This window comes from Myotis lucifugus, unplaced genomic scaffold (assembly GCF_000147115.1).
Source record: "Myotis lucifugus unplaced genomic scaffold, Myoluc2.0 scaffold_14, whole genome shotgun sequence".
Classification (NCBI taxonomy): domain Eukaryota; kingdom Metazoa; phylum Chordata; class Mammalia; order Chiroptera; family Vespertilionidae; genus Myotis; species Myotis lucifugus.
This window is the reverse complement of record NW_005871062.1, coordinates 4,898,274-4,922,282: the sequence shown is the minus strand read 5'-3', so window position 1 is coordinate 4,922,282 and position 24,009 is coordinate 4,898,274. Positions and strand designations below refer to the sequence as shown.

Sequence of the window (24,009 nt, the reverse complement as noted above, 5' to 3'; positions counted from 1 at the left end):
TCACATTTGTATTTACCTTTTGTATATTATAATACACATTAATTAAAATGAGAAAATTATAAATTTTAGTCACAAATTTACTATTTAAAATATTATTGAAGGATATTAAATCAATACTGATTTTAGCCTTTTACCCTACACTATGACCAAATCTTTATTAAATAGAAAAAAAGTAATTTCTGTTTTCACTGGTACTGAAATAACTTAGCAGCTAATTCTTTTCAGAGTAATGACTGATTTCTAATCCTTATTCCTGTATCTCTTTCTTTTTCAAGCTCTCTCCCACTTTTCTCATTCTTTCTTGCATTAAGAGGCATGTAAAATGTTTTTATTATTATCACTGAAATTTGTATTTTACGATAGAGAAGTCTATCTGATGATGATAAAATAATGGTTCATATGTTCTTTTAAGTATTTTTAAAATTTCTAAAAGACTACTAGTTATGGGATATTTATACCCAAGAAGGCTACCCATTCAGCTGTAGATAAAACTACAGTTGCCATTGCTATATATATAAAAAAAAACACTTTGATATGCCGGTATATGTAATTTCCTAACATAAACAGATGTGTTGTTGGAAGAAAAGTAATCATATAGAGAATTCTTGGTCATATTAATATTTATTATTCAGCTATTTTGTCAGATACTATTCTAAATGATTTAGAGTCACAATGTCATTTAATTTTCACAAACATCTTACGAAGAAAGTATTAACACTCCCATTTTATAGAAACTGCAACCTAAGTGCCCTCACCCTATAAGGTTCAGAGCAAGGATTTCTACCCAGAGCTGCCTGGATAAAAATGCACTCCCCTTCTCACTCTATGATGCCGAAAGGTTAGGAAAGGTTAGGAGCGGTGGCTCTACCTGGGGCCCAGATGCTGAAAACCCTTCATGGGGCTGTTCAGTCCAATACTTTGGAATGCAAACTCCCTTGAGCAAGCACTTGTTTGGCATAGTTTCACCCGTGGCCTGTCTGTCTAAGGTAGTCGGCGAATATTAAAATAGTCCTATAATAAAATAGCACTCAGTCAACCGTGTAGCCACCTTAGGGAGGGGGAGGAGAATAGCTCACTTTCCCTGGAGGGCCTGAGAAAGATCAGTTTACAGGCGTCAGCATGGGGTATGACCCTTCTTCCTTCTCTCCATCTTGGTGCTGAAAATACCTTGGTAACCATCAACCATCATCTCACGGTCTGGGCCGAAAACATAACCAGGGCTCCTTTTCTCCTGCACACAGAACATACCCGGCCCTTTCACTGACCTGGCTTCTGATTGGAAGCTGGTTGTTTCGGATAATGACCTCCAGGACCCCTCTGTGGGTTACAGCCTGTTTCTTTAACTCTTACTGCAACTCAAGACGCCTGCAGTGGGGTGTGAGAAAGAGGAAAAGACCAGTATTTTTACACCCCAGGTACCGGGAGCACGGGAGGTTGACAGCATTCCAGCTACCTGAGTAGTCAAGGGCTGGCAGCTTCCCATGCATCCCTTCCAGTCCGGCTGCTCGCTAAGATGAGGGATCTTCTTCAGTACGTGGCCTGCTTCTTTGCCCTGTTCTCTACTGGGTTCTTGGTTGTAGCCACCTGGACAGACTGTTGGATGGTGAATGCCGATGATTCCCTGGAGGTAAGAAGTCAGCAACTTCTTTTTCTCACCCAAGCCCTTCCACATTTTCTCAAAGTCTCACTGCGTCACTGTGTTCACTGGGATTAATGATAATTGCCAACACAGACTGATCAACTCTTTATTTACTACTTACTGAGTCTTCACATTTCAACTCATTGAATCCTTGCAGCTAATCTATGATGTAAGTATTGTTGTATTCCATTTTGCAGATGAAGTAACTGAATAATTTCTTTTTTATAAGGATAAATTTATAAAAGGGTAATAATATAACCTCTGTCACTCAGCCCTCCAGAAATTCGCCTCTTCCATTGCTGTCTATACCAATTTAAATAACATTCCAGTGACACCTTTCTTTCTTTTTCTCCTTTTTATTGAATTTATTAGAGTGACACTGGTTAACAAAATTATACAGCTTTCAGGTGTACAATTCTACAATACATCATCTGTATACTGTATTGCATGTTCACCACCCCCGGTCAAGTATCCTTCCTTTACCTTTTATCCCCCCTATACCTTTCTTTATCTCCCTCCACCCTCCTCTCCTTGGCAATCCCCACACTGTTGTTGGTGTCCATGAATTTTTCTTGTCTTTTCTCAATCCCTCCACCCCTAACTACCCCCCCAACAGTTTCTTAAACATAAATTTGCTAATCTTAATGACAGCATTAAGAGTAGCATGATAGACTTTCTTAAAGAATGGCAGTCTAAGAAATTGAGTAATAAAACTCAAGACATATAAAATCTATTCAATCGGTATGCTATAGAAAAATGTTATTTTAAGGAGTTTCCAAGTAGGAGAAAACATTCTGTGGGAAGCACATCTTCCAGTGTGTCCCAAGGTACAGGGAGTAGATATAGATTTAAGAAACCCTCTCTTAAAAATGAGTTGCTCTCTGGAACCAACTGTTATGCAAGAATGAGTGAGTAGTTGACATTTGAAGATTTTATCTTTCTCACTGGAGAAGCTCAGAAAGAAGTAATTTTGGAGTTTAAAAGCATTTCCTATGGCTATTGGAATGTGAGAGAGATAGAACTGAGTAAATATCAAAATCAGCTACTATTCATTAGTAAGGTTTCAAAAAGTGTAGGTAAGAAAAAGAAACAACATATCAGGACCTCCAATAAAGACTATATAGCAACCCAATATGTTCTTGTATGTACATCTGAAGGGAACAATTTAACAAATGCTATAATGTCACCTCTATGAAGTTTAGGAAAGATACCTGAGGGCAATGGTATCTTTTCCCCCTAATTTTATTTATTCCACTCTCAAATGGAAGTTAGAAATGAAGGGTAATGATCTTTCTATTTTGCTGTGTATTATTTCTGCCCTTTATTTTTTTTTCTTGCTTTTAATTTTTCTTGGACTTCTACATGGCATTTCAGAGCCAATGGAGTTATAAAAACTTCTTTAGTGCTAAAAGTTATATTTTTGAAAAATTTAATAGAACTACTGTAAAGGATGTCCACTATACCTGGTGCATTTTATCTGGTCATGCATATAAGCAGTGAATGAAGACAATGCCCTTTGAACAATGCTCAGGGAAAATGCAGATAAAAAGTCTGCGGCCATTAGCTTACCAGAATCTGGACTGTCAGGAGTAGGTGAATAACAGAGAACTATATTGGACTTGAGCAGACTTAAAGTTATGTTTTTAAAAATATACAACATTTCATCTAAAAGAATTGTTAAAATATTTTCTAAAACAATTTGAAAATCCATCTGCTTAAGCTAATGGAACTGCTAACTTCACTTGATAAGAAATGGGAGTTTCGAAAGGGTCAAGCCTTGCTGGGAGAGATTGGGAGTCCTGGCACTTAAAGTGCCTTCTTGCTTTTATTTCACTACATCCAACCAATTTGCCATCTGCTCTGGGCAAGAACACTTCTAGCTAAAATAAATGGAATGAGCAGTCTAGGTTATTCACCTCGAGTAAATCCTTGCTAACCTTGGGAAAGCTCTAGTGAGTATTTCTTAGCTTCTTCCTCATTTCCAATACTTGAAATATATTGCTATAAATATTCCCAAGAAACCTCCACATTTAAAGAAAGAATCTATAACAGATGAGGCTCCTTCTCTTCCAACAATCTCTTTATTTGCCAGTTTTTTAAAGGGACATGAATCTCTCTTAATAATTGCTCCTTCTATGGGCCAACATATGAAATCATACTATTATCCATAAATTTGAAGGTTGTGACACTCACTGACTCAATTATGCTGCTCGTCTTGCTTCCTTCCTCATATATATGTATTACCATTAGTCCATATTAACAACTCACTTTAAACAACTGTTGAACAAAAGTTGGCACCACAAAAGTGCTTTAAAAAAAAGCATGCTCATAGAAATTTTTTAAAAAGGAGTGTTATGAATTCTTAGCGTTGTTAATCTGTTAGGATGATATAGGCTTCAGAGTTGGAAAATGGTTTCCATAGCTCAATTCAACATTAAAAAACCATGACATATATTCCATATAAAAGGTACTATGCTAATATCTACTAGGGGAGATAAGGATAAAGCAAGAATGAGTCAGCCTGACAGGAGTGTACATTTAGTGAGGAAAAAATATGCACATGAGTCTATACCGAAAGGCATAGGCCAATTCATATTGGAGAAAGAAATGAACAACATGCCAATGGTGCAGAGAAGATGGAGTGATTATTTCCTGTCACTGGTGCAGGCCTTGGGGAGGAAAAGCATCTGCACAAAGCTTCAAAAGATACAAAGGATTTCAAAAGGTGAAAATGGCAGCGGAGGCCTTCCAGACAAGAAGACACATGACAAGTGAAGCATGAGCAGAAACTCAGGGCTCATTAGAGGATTAAGATTAGTAACAGGGAGCACAAGCAGAAAGAATCTCAGAATATCACACAGAGTCCTTTCGCCTCACTTCTACCTGCCTTGAAGAGTGAAGTTCTTTGCATAAGTAAAACATCAGGAAAAAGAAATAGCACACAGAGGCATAGCCCCGAATCGAGGACCAACCACCCTAAGCTACCATACTGCTCCTGTCTTTATTGACTCATTTGTCTCTGGGAAGATAGTTGTGGTGCAGAGAACTTGGGTTTTGAGATTATTCCAGTCTGTGCTTGTATCTTATTTGTTTTCTACTGATTGAGCAAGCCACGCCTCCTTTCTTTGGCTCAATCATAAGATGAAGTTGAACTCAGTCATTTTAAGGGCCTTTTCAGTCTTCACTTTCTTTAACACCAGGACTCCTTGGTTATGACCATGTCTGCAATCCCAGAGAGATGGCCAGTCACCCAATGTCTGATGGCATTTAGAGCCTCCCTAGAAATTTCCACTGGTAGTTTAGAGTGAATATTCTCCATTTTTCTGTAACTTCATAGGCTCTTCTTTTCTTTCTTCTACTCACTCTCCCTTCTTTCCTTTTTTCTTCCTCCCTTCTTCCTTTCCTCCTTCCCTCTTTTTCTTCTTCTTCCATCACCCCTCCTCCTTTTCTTAAAGTCCCTTATGTATGCTCTTCCTCTACTTTTTTTTTCTCTTTCTCCCCCTTTCTCCTTTATTGCTTTATTTCTCCCTTCCTTTCTCCATTTGTTTCTATCTTCCTGCATTTCACAAATATTCTTTGACACCTACTATCTACCTGGTACTGTGGGTACAAGATTATGAAGTAGAATGAGACCTGGATGTTCCTTAAATTGCTTCCAGCATATTGTGGAAAATAGTGAATTGATAGTTATAGTATATTCTTGCAAATAACTCTGAGTGGCTGGCTCACTCAATTATGGATAACCGATGAAGTCTACCTAGAAGAAGAAATATCTGAACTAAGGATTTGAAGGATAGGTGAGTGAAGAAGAAGTCGAGTGTCCCACGCACAGGAAATTGTATGGGCAGAGATCCAGGTATGAGAGCACTGTGTTTTTGTGGCTTTGTATATATTTCAGCATGATTAGAGTTTCCAATGTATTTAAGAGAATATAGGGACTAGATCTCAAGGACTTTGAGATCATGTAAAATACAGATGATATACCATAGACAAGCATGTTTCAATGTAAACAAACATATACATGTATTTTAGAAAGATCAATCATTTTGGCTGCTTGTGGAGAATGCTGGGAAGCAGTGAAATGAAGTATCGGGGGAGAAATTAGGAGACTTTTGCCGCCAAACAGGAGGGAAGCAACAGTGGTCTGAGTTAGGATGGCAGCAAAGGAGACATGTGAAGATATGGGAAATTCTAAATTGATAGAATTTGTAATTGATTGCATGTAGAGAAAGAAGGCTGATGAAGAGGGAGAAGTCAAGGTTGAAATCCTTTACTGTTTGGGGGCAGTTGGAGGACTGGTGGAGTCACTCACCTAGAGCTTAAATGGAGGACGATTAGTCTCTATGCAGAAGTCACCGAGAAGCAATGTCCCTGAATCACCCCACTATTTTATCTTGTTGAGATTCTTACACAGCACCTCAAGATGGGATAATATGATGCTGTATGGTGGGGAGGCCTACGGGTTGGACTTGATGTTAGAGGGACCTGAGATTAAATCCCATCTTGCCAGGTAGTAGCTGTGTGAATTTTGACAGGTGTCTAAGCTGTTATAAATTACATTTCCTCTTCTGCACAGGGAGACTAAAATATGAACATTATAAGTGTCTTGTGTGGATTAAATGAGCTTGTGTACCACAGTACCAGGCAGATACAAGTCAGTCAATAACCGTTAGATATATTACTGTCTATTTGCAGTTTTTATCGGTTTGTTTTTGTTCTGGAGGAGGAGATGACATTTTATATAATGTTCACTTAAAGGTGAAATATGACATTTAAGTTCTATTCCTATTTTTGCTATTGATTTTCTTGGAGAAGTTTTGTTTACTTCTCTGGGCTGTGGTTTGCCCATTTTTATACTTATGATTTTTTTTTTTTGTCTAACCAGGGGAATAGGCAGACAAGAAAGACAAAATAGCATAAGTTATCTATTAAATATATTTCTAAAAGAAAATAAATTATGGATATTGTAATTATTCATTATCCACACTGAAATAGAAAAGTAGTTTCTTCGCAAGATTACTGGTCTCAACTACCAGAGGGAAAAATGTTTTCACAAGATTATTACATTTTCAGTTAATCTTTTGTTAATTATTGACCGAGAACCTGCTATACACTGTTATAATTAAAATTTGATTACCTCAAATGAATGTTTCCCACATTTGGATTTATTTTAGCTCCATCACCAGGTCCTCCCCTGGGATTTAAATTTTTTCAGACATAAAGTAAATATTTAAAAAATCTAGCGTGTACTCTGATTATTTATATACTAATTTTACTTTCCAACTGATTTCAAACTCCTTCAATGGCTACAAAAATTCTTTCATCGATCTCATGATCTTCTATGGCACCTAACAGGGACTTCCAAATAATAGAAACTCCTGATTTATTTGCTAACATGAATTGATTGGGTAACTATTAAGATACTTGTCATGCCTATTAAAAGGATGAATAAATGAACGTGAATGAAATACAATATAAAGTGATCTTTGGAAACTCATATTGAGCCCTAAATGAGAAGTATCTCTGTAGGGAGACCAACACTATTTTTAGGCAAAATCTTTTATCTTGGTACAACTTCAATTTTCTCAAGATATGGATTTTGTTTCTCTTTTTAATAAGATAGGCAAAGATCTAATCCCCTGGGATGCATAATACAGTTGATGAAGAGTATATTCTGGTCTATAGCTTTTCTGCCTGGTATTTCAAAGAGAGAAAGAAATGAACAAGAGAAGCAAGAAGTAATGATTTAAGTTGAATAGATGATAATAAAATTAGTATTTTATTAAAATACTGAATCAGTAATTTAATGATAATACTAATTTTATTATCATTTATTCAATATAAATTATGATCTGTCATTGGTCAGAAATCATTGCAGAGTTGTGATACCATACTTTCATATGCATGCTAAAATTATTAAATGTGTGACTTAAATTGAACAATAAATGCTAACATTGAAATATTTAGATAGTTCAGATATGTAAATTAGGTAATTTAACTGGGAAGACAACAAGAATTATATTTTACTTACTATGTTTGTATTATCCTGTTTTTACTATTTATACTTTTAGCCAGTGCTCCACTAATAAGCAGGCAGAGATAAACCAAATATATTTTAGCAAATAAAATCATGGTACATAAATGGAGTAGAAAGGAAAGGTGGTGTCCATTATGTTTATTTTAATCTTGCTTCCTCATCCTCATAAATATTTGTCTTGAGTTCTTTTAGACCCTGGGAGAGTAAGAAAAGTAAAAGCAAATATTAAAATAAAAAGTTTAGAATCCTATGATAAAAATTCAAATGTATTTTATGTTAAAATTAAAAATGTTTCAAGTTTTAGAAGTAAAACATGTTCTTTAGTATTATTCAAACTTACTTGGTCAACACACAATGTAATATATAGCTAATGTATTGTAGGATTGTACACTTAAAACCTATGTAATTTTATTAGCTAATGTTACCCAATTAATTTTATTTAAAATTAAAATAAAATAAAAGCATTTGCATATTGATAAATATAATTAGGTAAATATTAGAAAAAGGTATGTTGAATCTTTAATGTAAAGTATGTTAGCATAAGGATAGTAAATTGCTGTTAAGACTATTATATGTGTATTCAATGTGGTTTTAAAAATACATTTACATTTAATTTTTTTGATTTATCCATTCTTCTTATGTATATTTACACACAAATCAAAGTACATATGCACTTATATTAATGAATATTGACAAAGAAAAATTATATTTGATAATTGTTAACCAAAAATTTTACTGTGTATAAATATCCTATGTAACTGAATGAGAAATAAATGCCAATTAATTAAAGTATTTTTAAGTTTCTCTAATACTACATATAAAATATGTGGAGGCAAGACAAACACACTCAAAACTACACTGAATAAGACAAGGCAGGCACAATTGTGTTGGGCTGCTTGTATTTCAAAAGTAATAAGAAAGAGAAATTGGCAAAGACTAGGGGAGAGAGACCTTGATGGAAAACTGGTAAAGAGATCAGAATAAGAAACTCCGGGATTAAGGAACTAATTTATGCTACTAGAAACTTAACTGGGCAGAGTCATCCTTGATATAGTTTCCTAAAGCTTTTTCTGAGTGGTATCCTGTTCATGCTGAGTATCGTGGTAAATACTTTTTTTAGCCAGTTGAGCAGATGAGATCCAGGCTGACACCAAATCTGTATAAACTCTCTGGTGTAAATAATAGTTGGCTCTTGGATTCAGGTGTCCTAGTCTATTCAGTTAAGTTGAAAGCACATATTAAGCATCAGTCCATACAGTGTATCCGTAACCATTATCTATGCCAAAGATCAAATGAGAGTTATTGTGTGTGTAGAAGATAGATTCACTAATCCCCCCCAATAAATATTTATTGAGCATCTATTATGTAACCAAGGAGGAGGGTCTGTCTCAAAGGAGGAGGCTCCTTTGAGGAAGTATCATACCTGTCTTGGTCATTGCTGTATCCATAGCATTTAGTTAGCCTATTGACTGAAACATGACAGACATTCAATGAATATAATGTGAAAGATGACAATGACAGATGTACATAAATGCACATATAAAAGATAATTTAATATTGTAAGTGCTAGAGAACAATATGGTCAGTTACTCTTATCTGGGAAGAGATTAATTCTAGTTCAGAGCCTGGGAGAAACGACATCTTGGAAGTAGGATTTGAATAATAGGTAGAAATTTGTCAGGTTGAGTTCAAGGGAAGTTATTCTCATTGTTATATACTATCAAGGAAAAATTCAAATGCCTACAGAAGCAAGGAATCCAACATTCAAACTGGTAGGAATAGTGTAGACCCTCTGAACACAAATGCCACCTAAATGGAGCAACTACTTACCTCATGGTAATTGTTGCTACATTGAATCAGGGAGTTCAGGTGGCTACACTGACCAAGTTTCCAAGGGAAGCCAGAAATATGGACTGTTCTGTAAAATCTCTATGTTTCACTATTGGCAGCTAATTAATATTAAGAGATTTCTGCTGGCTTTGTGCTTGTGTACTTTTATTGTTGTACCTTGGATAAACTCATAATTTAGGAGATAATACCTTCTCTAACTTCAGGATCAATAGCTATTTATGGAAATAATATACAAATTTCTCTAGTATGGGTTTGTATATTATTTATTAACATATAAATCACTTATTAAAAGAAAAAAAGCTTAGATTAGGGATCCCCTATTTTGGACAACCCTGTGAGATAAAAATTATTAGTTAACATTTTGCATTTTTGTCCTTAAAGAAAGGTTAAGCATATATTCTAAGCATTGGTTGGCTTTTTAAGAACCTTGTCTTAAAACTTTTAAGAACTTAGATCTGCTTGCTTTTTAGAAAATTCTTAATAAGCCATTGTACAATACAGAGATTAGTGAACAATATACATTGTAGACAATGAAGGATTTCTTAAATATGCCAAATAACATAAAATCTTTTAACCTTGTCTTTTATGCACAAAGGCACCTTTAAGAGTGTCTCCAGTAAGTGCTATATTAACACAGAAGTTTAGTTAATTACAGCCACTATTCTCACATACTTTAACTGAGTGTGAATACCAAGCAATCTAATAGTGTGCCCCTGAGCATTAATACCTAATGAAATTGGATTCCTTGTTTCCTCTAATGAGCTCATTGCTTTTCTAAATATGGTCATTGCAGGTAAATGATCAATAGCCTTGAAAAATGACACCACTACTGGATTATGTTGGCATGAAAGAAGTATTCCTTATGTAAAAATAAGTATTCTCACATATATGTATATCGCAGGTGACTTTCTAAATAATGTCATGTATAACAAGAATAGCCATAGTAGATTGGATGGGTTGTTTTAGTGGCTGAGTTAGAAGAAAATTGTAGACAGTCACTCTTTGATTATAAAGAAGTGACTTCAAGTCCACATAACCCAGCTTAATTTGAAATAAATTGGATCCTGTGTGTTTCTGTTAATCGAAAGACTGACAGGCAGTAGGCTATGAGAAAGTCTGTTTTCTGTTATGGTATGTACTAGAGGCCTGGTGCATGAAATTTGTGCACTGGGTGTGGGGCGGGACCCTCAGCCCGGCCTGTGCCCTCTCGCAGTCCGGGACCCCTCAGGGGAGGTCTACCTTCCAGCTTAGGCCCCATCCCCCCGGGCCTAAGCCAGCACTCAGATATCCCTCTCACAGTCCAGGGCTCTCGCAGTGCGGGACCCCTCGCCCCTTACCGCCCGCCTATAGTGGAGGCGGAGGGGCTCCCACCACTGTTGCTCTGCTCGCCAGCCATGATCCCGGCTCTGGCTGAGCAGGGGGGGTGGGGGGAAGAGCTGCTCAACCAGAAGCTGGCTTGCTGCTCCTTAGCACGGGCACCACCTCCCACCCACTGGTTGGGGGGGGGGCAATTGGGGCCAGGAAGGCTGGGGGTGGGGCCATGGGAGGTTGAGACATTGTGGTTGCACCTCGTCCCGCCTCTGTGGAGGAGCCAGGACCACGCCGCCCCCTCTCCCGCTGCCTCTGAAGAAGTGGGGGTGCCAGGACCAGACCTGTGCCACTGCTCCTCCTGCTGCCTGTGAGGAAGGAGAGCTGCAGGGACTGCCATGGCTGGCCTGGAGGCACAGGCTCACTGGTCCCACCCCCTGCCACTGGTCATTCAGGAAGGTCATTCTTGCCTCAGCCCTTGCAGCCATGGCTTCATCTGGAAGGATGTCCAGAAGGACATCTGGAAGGACATTTGGCTGTCTGGTCTAATTAGCATATTAGCTCTTTATTATATAGGATAATAATTATAGCATCTTTTTGTTATGGTATAATGGCTGAGTAAAAATAATATTTATTGTGTTTGTTTCCTAGGGTTGTCATAACAAATTACCACAAATCTGGTAGCTTAATGTTGATGTAAGAATGTCCAAACCTTCAGAGTATTTTATAAGAATTTATTTGAGCCAACCTGACAACAATTGCTGGGAAGCAATATCTGAAATGCTCCAGAGAATGACAGTTTGTGGTTTCTTTTGTACATTTGGAATTAAGGAGGGAACATAAAGATGACATGGAGGTGGGAGAAAGCAAGTCAGGGGTTAGATTACAGGATTGTTAACACAGTTATGTGTGCTCTCTTGAGGGTGCTTGTACTTCTCAGAGCTCTGAAAAAGAGCTTTCCAAAGGTGTGTTTACCTGGATGCACTAAAACAATGGACAGTGCTTGCTGAAGGCAAAGATAAACCTTCTACTAAGGAAGTTATATGGCCCAGTCCATGTGGCTCAGTGGTTGAACATTGAACTATGAACCAGGAGGTCACGGTTCAATTCCTAGTCAGGGCATATGCCCGGGTTGTGGGTTCAATCCCTGGTGGGAAGTGTGCAGAAGACAGCCAATCAATGATTCTCTCATCACTGATGTTTCTATATCTCTCTCCTCCCTTCCTCTCTGAAGTCAATAAAATAATAATGATAATAATAGAAAAATAACTGAAAGGCAATTATTAAAAAAAAGTTATATGCCTGGGGTGTGACTACTCACCATAAGCTTCCCAACTGTGCATATATGATCAGATCACCCTGTGAGGTTACTTTCAGTCACTAGAATTGCTAGATTTATTTACAGAGCCCCCCGTTTTTGGTCCACATTCACGCAGATAAATTCATTATCTCACAGTTCTAGAGGCCAGCAATTTGAAATCTAGGTGTTGGCAGGGCTTCACTGTCCCTGGAGATTCTAGGGGAGAATCTATTCCTTACCTCTCCCAGCTTCTAGTGGCTGCAGGCATTCCTCAACCTGTGTCCACATCACTTCCATCCCTGCCTCTGTGCTCACATTTCCTCCTTCTCTTCTATCTGTGTCTCTCCTCTGTCTCCTATGAGGACACACCACTAGATTTATGGCCTAGCCTGGTAATCTAAGACCATCTTTTTATTTCAAGATCCTAAACTTAATTACATGTGTAAATCTTTTTTTTTCCCCCAAATTCACAGGTTCTGGGGACTAGGATATGGACATATCTTTTTGGTGACCAGCATTCAGCTCCTGACATCTACCTTTCTCTACTGTCATTATGGTTAGTCAGGAAAGCTGAACAAAGTCACTACTCAGGTTATTATGATGTTTAAGTTATTTATTAATATTATCATTTACTGAGAAATTGTGTATGTGTGTGTGTGCACTTTTTAATTCTTATAATCTTTTTAGCATTATCTCTTCTATGCAGATAAAGAGATAGAGGCTGAAAAAAGGTAAGATTTTGCTCAAGATACAACACAACTAATAAATGTCAATTCATACTTAAAGTCTCTATGTTTTCAACTATAGCTTAAATTTACATGTTCACATATTTTTTAGAAATTAGAAATTGATGTGTTAAATTTCACAAGATAGATTTTCTTCATTAAATTTTTGGTCTTCGTGATTCCTCAGTTTCCTGAAATCATACTCCATAAATTTCAGAATATCACTTTCAGATTTTACCTTAGGAAGAGCAAGCCAAAATGAAGTTTTATAGAATAATGGCCTTTAGGATGAGAATAAATTTTGGGCTACTGCTTCACCCAAAGCTGTCTTTTAATTTCCATTAATAGAGTAGTTTAGCCCGAATGGATTTGGAATTTAAAAAATGGGTGTTAAGCATACCTCAATGCTTAAGGCCATATGCACAGCTTTGGTGTTTGAATCCTATCTTCTCCATTTATTAACAACTAAAGGCCCAGTGCACAAAATTTGTGCATGGGAAAGGAGGGCCCTCAGCCCAACCTGCACCCTTTCCAATCTGGGACCCCTTGGGGGATGTCCGATCAGGCCTAAACCGGCAGTTGGACATCCCTCTAACAATCCAGTACTGCTGGCTCCTAACCACTCGCCTGCCTGCCTGCCTGATTGCCCCTAACCACTCTGCCTGCTAGCCTCATAGCTCCCTAACTGCTCCCCTGCTGGCCTGATTGATGCCTAACTGCTCCCCTGCCAGCATGATCATCCCCAACTGCCTTCCCCTGCTGGCCTGAGGGGACTGGGGGACTCTGGCTGGATGAGGCGGTACTGAGGGGACTGGGGGACTGAGGCTGGACCCTGTGGGGCTGAGGGGACTGGGGGACTCTGGCTGGATGAGGCGGTACTGAGGGGACTGGGGGACTGAGGCTGGATGAGGCAGGGCTGAGGGGATTGGGGGACTGAGGCTGGATGAGGTGAGGCTGAGGGGACTGGGGGACTCTGGCTGGATGAGGCGGGGCTGAGGGTACTGGGGGAGTGAGGCTGGATGAGACAGGGCTGAGGGGACTGGGGGAGTGAGGCTGGATGAGGCAGGGCTGAGGGGACTGAGGGACTCCGGCTGGATGAGGCAGGGCTGAGGGGACTGGGTTCCGCCATCTTGTGGCTATGGGTGCCACCATCTTGTGAGGATGTGGCAGTCAATTAGCACATTCCCTCTTTATTAGCTGTGGGCACTGCCATCTTGTGACGGTGTGATGGTCAATTAGCATATTTTCTCTTTATTAGATAAGATACTTTCTTGAGGTTAATCACTAACCTTTCCTGTGCCTTCTTTTCCTTATTTATAAAGTAGACAATTATAATGATGTCTCATAGGGTCCTTTAAAGAATAAATGAAATAATAATATGCTTAAACAGCAACTGCCATGTAGTACAAAATCAATATAGAAGTATTAATTATTTGACCCAGTAATCTCACTTCTAGTAATATATCCCAAGAAATCAGAAACACCAATCAGAAAGAACACATGCACCCCTATGTTCATAGCAGCACGATTTACAATAGCTAAGATTTGGAAACAGCCTAAGTGCCCATCAGCAGATGAGTAGATTAAAAACCTATGGTATATCTACACAATGGAATACTATGCTGCTGTAAAAAAGAAAGAACTCTTACCTTTTGCAACAGCATGGATAGACCTGGAGAGCATTATGCTAAGTGAAATAAGCCAGTCAGAGAAAGATAAATATCACATGATCTCATTCATTTGTGGAATATAATGAACAACATAAACTGATGAGCAAAAATAGATCTAGACACATAGAAGCATCGAATAAACAGACCATCAAACCTCAGAGGGAAGGCAGGGGAAGGTGGGAGGGGAGTAGGAGATCAACCAAAGGATTTGTATGCATTCATATAAGTATAACCAATGAGTACAGACAATAGAGGGCTGGGACATGTTCTGGGGGGTGGGAGCGGCAGGGGGAGGTCAATGGGACTAAAAGGAGACATATGTAATACTTTAAACACTAAATAATTTAAATAAAAAAGAAGTATTAATTATTATCAGTTAGAAGTATTTCACATAGAAAGTGATCAAAGACATACTACCTTTGAAATTGTGGTGGAGTAGCCAGCAGCAGAGTTCAGTAGTTTTATTTGGCACACAGCATGGCTTTAAAGCAGAACACAGGCCAGAGAGTGTCCAAGCGCAAATATTACCCGTTAGAATTTTCTTTTGTAAGTCGAAGTGTTTTGTGTTCCTTCCTTTCTTCTTCACACCAATTGTAATCCCTGTGCCTTTGTATTTCTCTCCTCACTCTGCTCTGTTACTTATTCTTTCTTTAAGGACAAAATTAAGTTTTCATTTTCCAAGATAACCCTTGCTAAATCTTACCTATTTCAGATTGCCAAGGTAATTGAGTCAGTAATTGAGTCAACAGAAACAATCTTATTAGCTCTGTTTCATATGCATGAACTCTGTCAAGAATACTGGGAACTATTTTCCGTTGGCATGTTTACAATTCTAAGAAATCTATTGTGACTTACAATTTAGAGATAAAGTATGGGCAGGCTCAGAGCACTGGTAGCTTTTAGCTCTAAGTAGACCAAGAATTATCTGCACAGCATTTCTAACTAAGAGTGGTTTACAGCTGTCAGATTGTATAAAATTAATGCTAGTTTGTTTGCATCCATATCATAGTGTAAGCAATTGTAGTCTGTCAGTGGAGCAGGGAGGAAGAAATGGTGAGGTCTTTATAGTTCACTTATTTGTGTTTTAATATATAGCTTTCTGTGGCAATTACTTTAAATTTATGAACCTCATTTATAATAACACTTTTCTTCATGGAACCCAGTGTCCATGATGAAGACAAATTAATGATCATTATTAATAGACTCAAATGTCAACAGTTATTATCTAATGTTATATTGATTTTGGGTGAAGGGGTGAGTAAATGGCAGCACAGGAGAGTGAAATGAATTATCTCCATGATAAACTATGGATGATGGAACCACCACAGGCATCTGCATATGCTTAATTTTGATTTTTATCCAGCTGAGGCATGACTTATCCCTCCCACCCCTATTCAGAAAGTGAATTCACTTCCTGGTGGGGAAAGCCTTTAATTCTTAGTGTTTAAGGAAAAATACTGTAAAATGCATTGTGTTTATTGTAAGTGAAATTCTGATCATGCTCGTAACCACTGTACTTTGCTATCAAACTCACAACCGCCAAGCTCTTCCTTTGATCAAGGGGAACTAAAGTGTGTCTGCATGAATTGTTTCACACCCTGTCTTCTCCCATGTCTAGGTGAGCACAAAATGCCGAGGCCTCTGGTGGGAGTGTGTCACAAATGTTTTTGATGGAATTCGCACCTGTGATGAGTACGATTCTATTCTGGCCGAACATCCCTGTACGTATACCTGAGACATTCCCCTCGCAGGGAGGGAATACCCAAGAAAATTGAACTCAGGTTTCTGTCATGTGGTTTTTTTGTTCTACAGTACTGTATTAAGGTTCTTTCCAGTTTTAAATATTTTGATTAGACATTTAGTTTATTTCTGAAATGTGAGTTGAAACATTTTAGGGTATTTTATCTTTTCCAATGTGTTTGTAAATTCTTTAGAGTAAAAATATTATCTTACTCATTTCTGCTTTTCCCCAAAAGACCTGGCATAGTGCCTTATACACAGTAGGTTTATAGTAAACATTTTTGAAATTGAAACGGATTCTTCAGGATGCTTAGATTTTATTATTAGAATTGACAGGTTTGATGAAAAGTATTTCAGAGATATCTTTTAACTATGACTGTTCAAATAAGAAGTTTATAGCATTTCAATGGAAGATTTGCTATAAAAAGAGAATTGGAGATAGAAGGACAGAGACAGAAAGAGACAGATTAAAGCAAATTGGTTTTAGTTTTTTTCAAAGTAATTGACAGGTGATGGTACCACAGGGTAACTTCTTTTCTCAAGATAAATGAAAAGCAAATCTTGGAATGTGACTTCTCCCCCGGAAAGCTATTCATCCAGGGCAAAGAACCTAAAAGGATTTCAGTGCTGTAAATATCTTCCCCTGGCATTTGGGATTTGAGTGCCTGGAACATTTTTAACATAATTCATAAAGACTTTATTTCATCTTTTTTTAAAAAGACCTCTTAATTCTTTCCCACCTTCCCCTCTTTGCACTAACCTAGTTCTACCTACAAAGAAGCATGATTTGGTCAATAGGAATATAAATTCATGTGGTCACTAAGCTATTCCAGAAATATAGAGGTATGGATACAGCTGAGAAAAAAATGAAATCTTTCAACATATTAAACACTTATGCAAGAGGAAAATAAAATCACTCATGAGCACACTGCACAAGAGAAAAATCACTTTATATTTTAATGTTCCTTTTGTATCTTTTGCTTACACTATCTCACATTTTCCCTTTATTTAGTCTTACCAATTAGTTGCAAATAACATTGAAAAGATGCATTAATTTTCTTTAAAAATCTCTACCATATACTTAAAGACAATGGAGATGAAAATGTATTCTAGAAAATATTATAACTATTCCCTCTGTGTTAGGGTGTTACTTATAAGAGAGTAGGATTTTATTTTTAGTCTTTGATATCTTTTACACAACTATAGTCAACCAAAGATAACCTTTTCCATTATCCTGTAAACTGAAGTATGAAGACCCAGACAAATACTTTTTTTTCAGGGTTCCTGTTGATATAGTTCATTTGAACTCCACCCCCCCCCAAGAATTAGAATATATTTAATATTATTCTGGCAGCCAAATCTCACACAATCTTCAAAAGAAAGTTCCTGGCTAACCTGCATTAGCAACCTGCTTGCAGTGCTACTTTCTTGGAATTGGCCTAGCCATGAAGCACCCGGATGACCTCATAAACATGAGTCCTGGAGTTCTGCAGAGCATCTGAATAATGCTCTGGGTGGGATCAAGGGTCAAAGAAGGGAAGACCAGGACCCACAATGATTTCAGGGCACCCCATCCAGATGATGCTTCTTCTGTTACTGGGTCGTCCCAGGTTCCAAAAAGGCTCATAGAAAATTTCAGGGGAGGCACTCCAAAGTGTGGGGCCCCTTGGCTTGGGGTGTTGAACAGGAGTCCCACTTGTGCATATCATTTGAGGATCAGGAGTATCTGTTGAAATATAAAGACTAATATTACCTAATGAGTTACATATTATTTTCTTTCCTCAATTTTGAGAAAAGTCAGCCTTAGGTTTAGCCTAAATTTGAAATTTGAGCCTAGTTTTTTTAAAAATAATGCTAAATTTTGAGACCTTAAAAATTCCATTCTAGAAATGAATATATACTCACATTTTAATAACACAATAATTGCTTATAATATATATACCTATTAATAATGTAGAAGCTGATTTTATGCATTGATGTTCTCTTACATAGATCATAAAAATATTTATTTTTGTTTTAAATAAGAAAAATTGGCCACATTTTTGCAAGCAACCTATTACTAAATAGGCCCTAAAGTTACCTCATCATTGGGGGAAATTATTTATAATGCCAGGGAACCCCAAATCACTATGAATATAAAACCTAATTACTATATCATTAAAGGAATAAATTTTATTACTCCTCTCTATTAGTCAGCTAAAAGACTAGTAGTTCTGTCTTCGGGTAATTAACCCTCCACACATTGTAATGAAGTCTTCCTATTGTCAAATTAGCATAACCATCACTCATTCAGGAGGCTTTCCCAGTGGAAGATGCTTCCACTGCAGGAGGTGATTGCTACTCTTCCACTTCTGGTTTCCTTATCTTCTCTTGCCTGTGCCTTCTACTGTTTATTCTCACTGGCTGTAGCTTTAAAATATGCTCAGTTGACAATGCAAATGAAAGGGTTAATATGATGTCTTGGCCATGAACGGATGAGGCTTGAAGGAATGTGAAAGAGAATATAATCTGTCTTCCAGAAATAGTCTTCTACGGTTCTCCCACCAGCCTAAATTAGCAAGAGAAGTCTTAAAATTAATTTTGCTCCCCTATATCAAACTTTAACAAATTATTTTTAATTTTTTTACAATAAAAGTTCAAACAAATATAGTGGTCATTTATTATTGAATATTCATTGAGTAACTTCTGCATAACAGATATTCTACTATGAATTCAGTGTTCAGTTATCATACTTGTGAACAGGATTTAGTCCAGAACAGGAAGCAAAAGAGAAACATTTATTTAGTCCCCACTATATACCAGGCATTTTTATAGGAGGCAACAAGACTAAGTAATAATCAGTGCTTGAACAAATAATAATGCCAATAGTCTAATAATATTTTTGTTTTATGAAAAATGTAAAGGAACTCATTTCTAAACTCATGTAAATTTAAGTGTACCACTTTCAGGTCGCCTGTTTTTTATGCACTTCTGTGAGTTAGTATGTTTCCTTCCTCTGACTGTGCTGTAACCACCTGCCCCGATCTTGCAGTGAAGCTGGTGCTGACTCGGGCGTTGATGATCACTGCAGATATTCTAGCTGGGTTCGGATTTATTACCCTGCTCCTGGGTCTCCACTGCGTGAAATTCCTCCCTGATGAGCCATACATCAAAGTGCGCATCTGCTTTGTGGCTGGGACCACATTATTAATAGCAGGTACTGGTCTGGACTAGTGGTAGGGGTAGATATACGCATCTAAGATCCTTTTTTTAAAATTTGTTATTATTGACAGTATTACAGATGTTCCCCAATTTCCTATCATTAGTCCCCCAACCCTGCCCCACCCAAGGCCTTCACCACACTATTGTCTGTGTCAATGGTTATGCATATATGTATACAATTTCTTTGGTTAATCTCTTCCTGTATCTGCCCCCCCCCCCCACAACACACACACACACACATACCTCTAAGATATGTCAGCTTATTCCATGCATCCATGCCTCCTCTGGGCCTGTTTTGTTCACCAATTTATTATATTAATTAAATTCCACATATAAGTGAGATCATATGATATTTGTCTTTCTCTGATGACTTATTTCACTCAGTATAATATTCTCCAGGTTGTCCATGCTGTTGCAAAGGGTAAAAAATCCTTCTTTTTTCCAGCTGTATAGTATTCCATGGTGTAAATGCACCACAAATTTTTTATCCACTCATCTACTGATAGGCACTTGGGCTGTTTTCAGATATTAGCTATTGTAGGTAACATTGCTATGACTATAGGGGTGCATATATTCTTTCTGATTGGTGTTTTAGGGTTCTTGAGGTGCAGGAGAAGGGTGATGTTCTGAAGTAGTCATTTTAGGATCGTGTGTGACTTCCTTTTCTAAATTGAAGGAGTAAAAGGCACATTCACCAGTCCTACTTTCTTTTGCTTTGGAATCAGATAATTAATCTTTTTTTGTTAATATGGCAGATCAAGATTTATCAAAGTCCTCAAACTATTTTTCAACCATCTTAAAAAGATGTATAATGCTTTAATTTAAAAAATAATTTCTAATGTGATTATTCTTGAAGTTAAATTCTCAGTTAAGCCCCAAATTAAGCCTCCTTACCTCCTTACGTCCACCCCCACCGATTCTTTTTAGCAATGAATTAAATTGTGCCAAGACCTATGATAGACTTTTCTCATGTGCCAACCCATTTGATCATAAACTAAACAATAAGCAGATAATATTATTCTCTTTACTTAAGACGCAGATGAATAAATAGAGTTCTGAAGACTAATAAATCAAACATGACTAATAAACCATAAGTCAAGAAACACTTCACATGATGTTTATTAGTGAAACAGCACAATTAATATTTTACTCAGGTCTGTTGTCAACTTCAAAGCTTAGTCTTTCTCTACCACAACATGATGTCATCTTTGGATCTTGATGCAAGTTTGGAGGAAGCATCCTGTTGAAGAAACCAACAGAAATATCCTCCAGTGAGAAAACTGTCTTCTTTTATGCTAGAAGCAAAAAGTTAGCAAAGCAAATGTAAGTGAGAACCTGACCAGGCACTCTAGGCAGTGAATGGATAGAGAATGTGCCCTCGCAGCCCCAGCTTCGTCCGGAAGGTCGTTCGGCTGTCCAGTCTAATTAGCATATTACGATTTTATTAGACCAGTTACTTAACCTGTCTTCATTTTCTGATCTGCAGAATAGGCTGAAGCCCCGGCAATAATATCTTCTTTGAATTGCTCTTGTGAAGATCCAATGTACGCAGAGCAAGCTCATAGCAGAGAGCCTAACCTATCTCCAACTCAAAACCGGGTTCTCCCTGATTTTTTCACGTGCAAACATTGAGTCAAGGCCCTGATGATCCTTAGATTGTATTAGAAAGTTACAAGAATTTAGTTATTTTTCCTTTTTAAGACATGTATTCCCTATCCAGCCTAGTGATTCTATAAAGCTTTTGTATGTAACAATGTGTTTTATTTAACAAATTTAACATCATTTAATGGTATACATTTTGTTACAGAATACTTTTTGAGATATCACTAGATACTCCATTTTTTAAAAATAAAACAACAGAATGAGCTAAATTTAAAGAAAACCATGTCTATAGAGAAAATCCCAGTAGGAATGGCTGAAGAAAAAAAGGACTACATTTAAATTGCCAGACATGACCAAAGACTTGGAGCCATCATTCAGTATTAGTATTTACATAGATTCTAAGTTATAACAAAAGGAATTTCCATTCTAAACCCGTTGGTTATAGTATTATAGAAAAGGCATGAGAATGTATACCCTATTATCTAACGATTGTATGTTTATGATCTGGTTCTTCTTAAAAACTGTATTAAATAATTGGGAGAAGAATGCAATGAAATGGTGGTTTAAATAGATATCACAAACTCCCTAGAAAAAAAACGTGAAAAAACATTTTGGAGACTACAAGTTTCAGAAATACCCTTTTCACATAGTCTTTTATCCTCCGGTCCCCCATTGCTTTTTGCATCTAGGCCCTGACATGCAATTTATTCCTTTAAAACAAGAGGACCTTAGTGGCATCACTCTAAGCCAGTCATTTGTGAGATAGACTAATTTAAAAGGAATACATTTTATTTATAAGGGATAAATTCTGTTTACAAGGAATACATTTTCTCTGTTTATTCTTATATGTGGGGGTGATAGGTAAGAATTTGTTTTAAATTGAAGGCAATTTTTACTTCAGTTACTAGTTTTTAATGCCAACACACTAAAATGAGTGACTTTAAAAACATTAATTTCCATATGAGTGTGTGTTATGTAGCTGACATGGCTTTAACCATGGGTTTGGATCGTGAAGAAGGGGAGCAATAGAATGTTCTTAAAGACATCTACTTTCAATTAAAATATTGAGATAGAAAGAACATGTTCTTCATTATTTGTCTTAAATTTTGTGTTCTTTCTCTTCTTTAGATTTTTCTTTTGTTTTGATAGTTTTCTTTCTACAATACTAAAATAACATTGGAAAGAGAAAAATTAAAGAAAACCATAGTGACCATTTTAGATTTACAAAAACAGATGAGCACTGCATTCTTTTATTTTTGTAATTCTGAGATGTAATTTGGAAGAAATACAAGATAGGCAGCCACAGGAACACATAAAAAAGGTGACCACAATTTGAGTTGTTCATGAATCCACAGTATCATTTATTATTCTTTGCATGATGCCATCTGTTGAGAAGCAGGACTTAAATTTAGAAAATACCTGCATTTTTTTTTACATCTTCCCTTTCTTTTAGGTGCCCCAGGAATTATTGGTTCTGTGTGGTATGCTGTTGATGTTTATGTGGAACGTTCTACTCTGGTTTTGCACAATATATTTCTTGGAATCCAATATAAATTTGGTTGGTCCTGTTGGCTTGGAATGGCTGGGTCTCTGGGTTGCTTTTTGGCTGGGGGTATCCTCACATGCTGCTTATACATCTTCAAAGGTAAGAACAAAATAAACTAGCATACTTCCCTGCCTCCAGTATCATTTTCCCCAACCCAATGGAAACACATCTCACCAACTCAAAATAATGTTATTCCCTTGATCTCTACTCACTGCCATTAAAAATTTTAGTTGTTCAAAGACAACTCATTTCTAATATTCAAACCTATTACCCAGTTAGTGGTTCATTTATTGAAAAAAAAGTCCCATAGCTACAACTGTCTAATATCCAAACATATAATGATTAAATTGATATATCATAATCTTATATCTCTCACTTCACCCAATCTATTACGTTTATATCTGGAGTTAAATAGAGAAGTAGACTGAAAGGCAAACCAAATATTTGTTGTTAAAAACTGCAATTTGGTTTCTAAAAATGCCACTTTAAAAAAAAAGAACTCCTCTCTTTATCAAGAAAAAAATAAAGAAAATACCTGGCTCAATTTTGAATCTAAAATTAACTTACAGGATAAAAATTTATATTGTCATTTAGAGGTCTTCTTAGATGATTCTTTCTTAGAATATGTACTAGTATATTCTTGTCACTTTTGGAGAAGAATATGTAAATTGATATTATTTTATTTCCCAAAGTTTACTCAGCCATAATTATGTTGATATCCCTACAATTACCTCTCCTAAACAGATGTGGGACCTGAAAGGAACTATCCTTATTCCATGAGGAAGGCCTATTCGAATGCAGCTGTTTCCATGGCCAAGTCATACGTGGCCCCTCGGACAGAGACTGCCAAAATGTATGCTGTGGACACAAGGGTATAGAGTGCTGCATATCATTCTGTGTTTGTATGTTATTTAATTAAGCAATAATTTCTGGTGAATAAAATAGCAGCTAAACCAAGGAACAGTTATTTAAACTTCATGTCAACTAAATTAATTGTGCAGCTTAATAAAAAAAAAGTTTGTCACTTCTTTGCTATTATTCTCATATTCTTCCTCATTCTTTCTCCTCTCTCTCTCTCTCTCTCTCTCTCTCTCTCTCTCTCTCACACACACACACACACACACACACACACACACACACACTTTCCCTATATTTCAAGTTGAGTTTGCTAGAATATAAAAATGTTTGTGAGTTCTATATTGCTATTAGAGATTGTGACATGGTGATATTAAAATAAAGTGACACTTTAAGAATAGAAAGCAACCTTCAAAAGATGCCGGAGATTCTCATCTTTGAAAGGATTAACAAACTCTTAGTGCTTTCCCTGGGTTTTGGTTCACTTTTTGTATTCTTAACTTAGTTATTTGATAACTTTGAAAAAAATGGTTCT

General features: G+C 37.0%; 1 protein-coding gene across 1 annotated transcript; it reads left to right on the top strand.

Annotated features, from left to right (window-relative positions):
* The first annotated feature begins 1,299 nt into the window (after positions 1–1,299).
* Positions 1,300–23,497, top strand: CLDN16 (claudin 16). Its single transcript, XM_006084774.3, is given in 6 exon segments — positions 1,300–1,491; positions 1,493–1,627; positions 16,149–16,251; positions 19,302–19,466; positions 22,527–22,718; positions 23,364–23,497. Coding segments are annotated over 6 exon segments (921 nt in total).
* Positions 23,498–24,009: the final 512 nt, after the last annotated feature.